The sequence below is a fragment of the Phalaenopsis equestris genome, unplaced genomic scaffold (assembly GCF_001263595.1).
Source record: "Phalaenopsis equestris unplaced genomic scaffold, ASM126359v1 Scaffold000002, whole genome shotgun sequence".
NCBI lineage: Eukaryota > Viridiplantae > Streptophyta > Magnoliopsida > Asparagales > Orchidaceae > Phalaenopsis > Phalaenopsis equestris.
Window position 1 is genome coordinate 48,411,211 of NW_018164444.1, and position 6,172 is coordinate 48,417,382.

Below are 6,172 nucleotides of genomic sequence, written 5' to 3' on the forward strand. Positions count from 1 at the left end.
ACTCAAAAAATTTACAAATAAGTTGTTTACAAAACGCACAAACCAAACAGCTGAACTGCTTATTCAGACCAGGGGCAAAAGGGTCAATTTTTCACAATCAGCTGTTTTCCAGACGCGTTAACCAAACAGCCAGACAACTTATCCGGATCAGCTGGTCATCAGCAGATTATCAAGATAAGCTGCTTATCAGCAGAAGCTGGATAAGCTGCAGCTGCCCCAAACAGACCCTTATAGTCAAACTGATCAACTCGATGAGACGGACCTAATGATATGAAAGTCAGTCCAATTCGAGTCAAATCAAGCCCGAATCAAATTATTAAACCAATATTGGCCATTAAACAACTATTGGAGGATTTACAGAGGAATTTGAAAGGTCAAATGAATGTCGAATCTAGCGAGTTCAAATCGAGCGTCTCGACAAGACGAATCCAACGAGCCTAAGATTGCTCAATTCTGACATCGTTAAGGCACTCACTTGTCCATCAAACGTCATCCGATCAAGGGAAGCTCTCCGGACCGTCTAATTAAAATGGTTGATATTCCTGCATTAATTGCACTCAAAACACTATAAATAAAGCCTCACCCCTTACATGAGGGGGGAGAAGCTTAAGAGAGAACTTGAGGCTTTGAGAAGTAACTCAAGTCCAAGATCATCCTCACCATCGTCAATCATCGTTGACCACCACTGATCGTCGACCACCGCCACCGACCTTTGTCTACCACCGTCGGCCACAGTTGATCGCCATCGATCACCGCTGACCTCCGTCGACCACAACCGATCATCATCGATTGTCGTTTACAACCGTCGATCACCGTCGACCTCCATTGAACACCGTTAACTAGATGTCGTCAGTCGACGTTGTAACCTGGAAAGCTAATAATCCTTTCCCGTCTGTGGGACAAGTGGCATCTGTAATCATCAACTTATAGTGAATTTTTACAACTGGGCCAGGCTTCATGATTTTTCCCCTTTACGGGTTTTCAACGTAAAAATTTTTGGTGTCATCACAACTTGATTCATTTTCATCTGAGTGCGTGTTGAATCCTTGCGCAACGCTAAGACGATAATCCCTAAGACGATAATCTATTCTACCGCCGCGAATTTTCTAGCACGCATCAAGGATCATTTGAGTTGTCTTCACCTTCATAATTATGACTCTCATTTACTAACGTGGTGTGTTGGAGGCCAAACATGAACTCTCATGGCAACAACTCCTCCAAACATTATATCAAGTTTTTCTTATAATTCAGGATCTACACCAACATATCTAATTTTTTGGCTTCATGCAATATCTATAATAAAAAAATAATGTAAATGTGAATATTAGGTAGGTACTCATGCATATGTATTTAAAAAGATGATGACTAAGTTTTATCTTTACTTTTTTTCTTTCCACCACTTAGGCTGAGGCATCAATAGTATTTTTAGTTGTCCTAGCCTAGCCAAGTTGCACATTGGTTTAACTCCCACATCTTCAAATCCCTTTCATAAGCCATCCCATTTATTTTTTAACTAAGTCATATAAATATTCACTCGCAAATTTTTCCTTACATTGTTTAATTACATTTTGCCACCCTTATTTATTAAAATACATGATAGGCCGATTGCCGGTCTATATCTCTTGAAAGCATATATCACAAAACATTATCTTAATATCTCTCACTAAATTAACACATATATCATCTTTAGATTTTTTTCATCACAAAACTATGTAATATGTTGAAATGTCACATAACATATCAAACTTACTAACACCTACATGACATAGTTTTGCATGATACCGTAAGAAAATTATGTGAGCTTAAACAGAAACTTTCAGACATATCACACGATTATGATGTATTTACATATCTAACAACTAAATAGCACAATACTATTTGATATTTCAAGAAAATATTGAGAGAAATAATATCTAAATTTTCGAACATACCACTAGGGGTGTAAACGAGCCGAACACAAGCGAGCCCAGGCTCAGCTCGTGTTGGACTCGTTTATCTGTTGAGCTCAAAAAGTGTGCTTAGCGAGCCGAACATGAGTCATTCACAAACAAAGAGTCATTTTGACAACCCTAATCACGTAGCCATCAGATGTTAATGATTGGTCATTTGAATTTAATTTAATAATTTTTATTCTATTTTCTTCATTAATACTTTTAATTGATTTTAAATCTTTGTAGCCTTGTAGTCAACTAAAATTTTAAAATAGATTACTCATCAAAGATATCTATGTAATCGATTTGTAGTATTTCGAGCCAAAACGAGCCGAACACGAACAAACAAATATTTTTTTGTGTTGCTCGTGTTCGGTTTGTTAACTTAGCGAACGAGCCGAACACAAGCTGTTCGCGAACAACGAGCCGTTTTGACAGCCCTACATACCACATAATTCTAATGCATTTACATATCTAACATGTAATAATAATTAAGATTCAACACAGAAAGTGAGGTGAGCAGCATATACAGATACTGTTGGAATATAATATTTTTTGGACTTGTTCCTTGTTTATTTATTATATATCATGATATACATCATACATATATAAATTATCACTAATTAAACATCATTATAGAAATAATAGGGCTTTTTACATATAGACCGCTCAAAATTTTAAATATAATGAATTAATCACTGCTCCTTCGAAGGGAAATTAAGTTGTGAGCAGTTAAAATGTAAATTTTAAATTTAGGCGGCCAAAATGTTATATTTAAAAAATTTTAATGATTGATACCTTAAAGCCCCATCATTAGGGCTGTCAATACGGCTCGTTGTTCGTGAACAATTCGTGTTCGGTTTGTTAAGAAGTTCGTGTTCGGCTCGTTCGCTAATTTAACGAGCCAAACACGAACAATATTTGTTCGTTCGTGTTCGGCTCGCTTTGGCTCGAAATACTACTAATCAATTATATATATATATATATATTTGATGAATAGTATTTTAAAAAAATTTAATTGACTGCAAGGCTACAAAGATTTATAATCAATTAAAAGTATTAATGAAGAAAACAGAATTAAAAATTATTAATTTAGATTCAAATGATGATTTGAATCTTGCCCCAATTCGTAACATTTTATGGCTATGTGATTAGGGTTGTCAAAACGGATCTTTTTTCGGGAACGGCTCCTTGCTAAGCGAACGAGCCGAACAAGAACACACTTTTTGAGCTCGAAATATAAACGAGCGAACATGAGCTAAGCCTGGGATCGCTCGCGTTCGGCTCGTTTACACCCCTACACATAATGCATCACATTGACCGCTTAATCAGATCTCGGTTGAACTTTCGAATGTTAAATATTTAGGGTATTTACATACATACCAACGAATTCCTATGTACTTACATATCAAACACATATAATTCACTTTTTACATTTAACCAACCAAATCTTTCATATAACATAAAAATATTATTATTTTAACTTTTAAAAGGTGAAATGCATCATTTTCATTTATAAATAAGGTTGCATATGCATATATGTTAAAATTGCATTTTAGATGTTAGATATGAAAATGCATAGGAATTCAGCGGTATGTATGTAAATCTTACTAACTATTTTCTTTCATTGAACATATTCTAAACATCTAATATAAAAGAATGCATTGTTATGAACAACACTAAATCAAGGCCCCGCATCTCAACCAGACCGCAAGATATACACACATCAGGCAATAAACATCCTTGAACAATAAATATTTTTCATTGATTAATTCAACAGCGTCGAACATTTTCTTTCATTATTATTATTATTAAAAATCAGGCTAAAATGCAACATAATAGCAAAGAAATAGAACAACGAAGGGTACATCAAGGCAATTGTAGTATCCAGTTCATAGTATGAGGCAGAGAATTCAGAACACAGAAACCATACTGGCTGACAAACATCAGATTAGTCAAGAAAGCCACTGAAGGTGTTAAAGTGCAAAAGAATTTGGCTAAGTTTGCAACCAACATCAAAATAGTTGCAATTGGGAGTGAAATGCTTGATAAGGGAGAATAATAAAGGGCATTCAAAGAAAAGACAAGATTGTGATTTATGTTGGTTGCAACAAAAAAAACACAAATAGCATTAAAATGCAAGCCTCTAAATGAAATAACATCTTTAGTTTTCAATCTATCAATCATAATTTTCCAACTCGTGATAGCATACTTAAAGGAGCAGCTTTTAAATCAAACCAGTTTGCACCAATCCACCTAAGGAACATTCTCATAAGAATAAGAATAAACAAGGCTGCTAGAGAATAAACTGTTATATTTCCACAAGCCATGATTGTTAGTATTAATAATAAGAATAGTTTAAATAAGTTGAATACAATAGTTAGTTGTTGTTTCAATGGTGGGCAAACATCATTTATTATTCACAATAATAATAAAAAAAAGATTGTTGTTGATTGTGGTTGATATTAATGCTAAGATATTCCCACCATACGGATTTCATAGTAACACCAAGCATGCCACCAATTATTTATTCAAAATTTATACAAATCACTGCTAAATCTCCCCTTTTTTTTATAAAGTGAAGCCTCATGTCTACAATCAATGATTAGGCCCTACTTTTCAATAATTAAATTATTAAGATAGCTTTCTATACTTCAAAAAAAACAAAGGACATAGGAAACTAAAATGATAAATATTCCCATGAATATACATAAGAGAAATAGGAATGAGTTGACCTAAATACGGAGTTTTCTTTCCGAGGTAAAGATGCTCTTTGCCAGAGCTGAGGACAAGCAGAATAGACCTTTCGCCGTTGCATTTTGGCTCCTGTGCTGCTTATGTACAGTGCGAGTGGTTTAATTCCAATAAAAAATCCTTAGGAAATTGTATGTAGTATAGTCACCAACTTGGCTTTCCAAATCAAATTTGTTTCCTTTTCATAAGCACTGTTTGTTAGAAGAAGCTCCTTCTCTTTATGTCTTCAGTCAATGCATGAACCCTCATCAGCATCATCAGAGATTTTCACTGATAAATTACTGCCATTCATCACCTACTGAATTCCAGCTTTGGAAAGTAATCCAATGACTAAAACATACTGTAATTAATCTTTACATACATACCACACAGTTCTCATGTTTTTACATATCTAATAACTAGATATTCATAATTACATGCATACACTCAACCTTTTAACATCACATTAAAAATACCACTATACTACCTTTTTAAAAATGAAATATACTTTCTCATGCATAAGTTTATGACACTTAAGTGCAATAAGTGTAAATATCAAAATTTGGGTGTTGGATGTGTAAATACATAAGAATAGTGTAGCATACATGTAAATTCCCAACTTATATCCCTCCACTACCATTCAGGAGAGGAATTCTAACCTTCACCTCAATCCAACTTCTCCCTGGGACCTTCTCAGTTTCCCTCTTTGGTAAGCTTCTAACTTTAGACCTCTTATCCCACAAACCAGCATCTGCATATAGAGCAGAAGACAGGGCACGAGCTGAAATATCATGGCAATCATCCTTGAGAATATATTTTGCTGCAAGCTTTCCTATGCTCAAATCGCCATGGGTCTTACAGCCAGCCAAAAGACTGCGCCAAATTACAGTATTTGCTTCCATAGGCATGCTCTTGATGAATTTGTAGGCCCTTTTAGTCTGCCCAGCTCGAGCAAAAAGATCAACCATGCATGCATAGTGCTCAATCCTTGGAATTATCCCTTTGATTTTCATACGTTGAAAAAGGATCTCCCCTCGGTCAACAAGACCAACACGGGCACAAGCAGAAAGGATTCCAATGTATGTAATCTCATTTGGGAGAATGCCTTCTTCTTCCATTCTATCAAACATTTCTAGAGCATTCATGCCAAATCCATGCTGAGCATAACCAACAACCATACTGTTCCAAGAGACCAAGTTTACTGAAGGCATCCTGCTAAAAACCCGAAGAGCATAGTTCAGCCATCCGCACTTTGCATACATGTCAATCAACGCACTTCCGACGACAACATTGGCATCAAAAAGAAGTTTAAGCATACGACAATGTGTCTCAAGCCCCCATTCTATAGCAGGAAGCTCAGCACAGAGACTAAGAAGACTTGAGTAAGTGCATATATTTAACTCTTTGGATTGAAATAACATTTCCTTCAAAAAATTTGCAGCTCCACTAAGATCACCATGTCTGATAAATGCAGCAAAAATAGCATTCCATGATATGATATCTTGCTC

At 35.3% G+C, this 6,172-nt stretch overlaps 1 protein-coding gene across 1 annotated transcript in view; it reads right to left on the reverse strand.

Annotated features, from left to right (window-relative positions):
• Nucleotides 1-4,969: 4,969 nt before the first annotated feature.
• LOC110028514 (pentatricopeptide repeat-containing protein At3g53360, mitochondrial-like) overlaps nucleotides 4,970-6,172 on the reverse strand; it is a gene marked incomplete in the record, with an annotated part of 1,994 nt that continues 791 nt past the window's right edge. Inside the window, 2 exon segments of the mRNA XM_020730406.1 lie at nucleotides 4,970-4,983; nucleotides 5,324-6,172. Of these exon segments, the coding sequence (XP_020586065.1) occupies nucleotides 4,981-4,983; nucleotides 5,324-6,172 (852 nt within the window).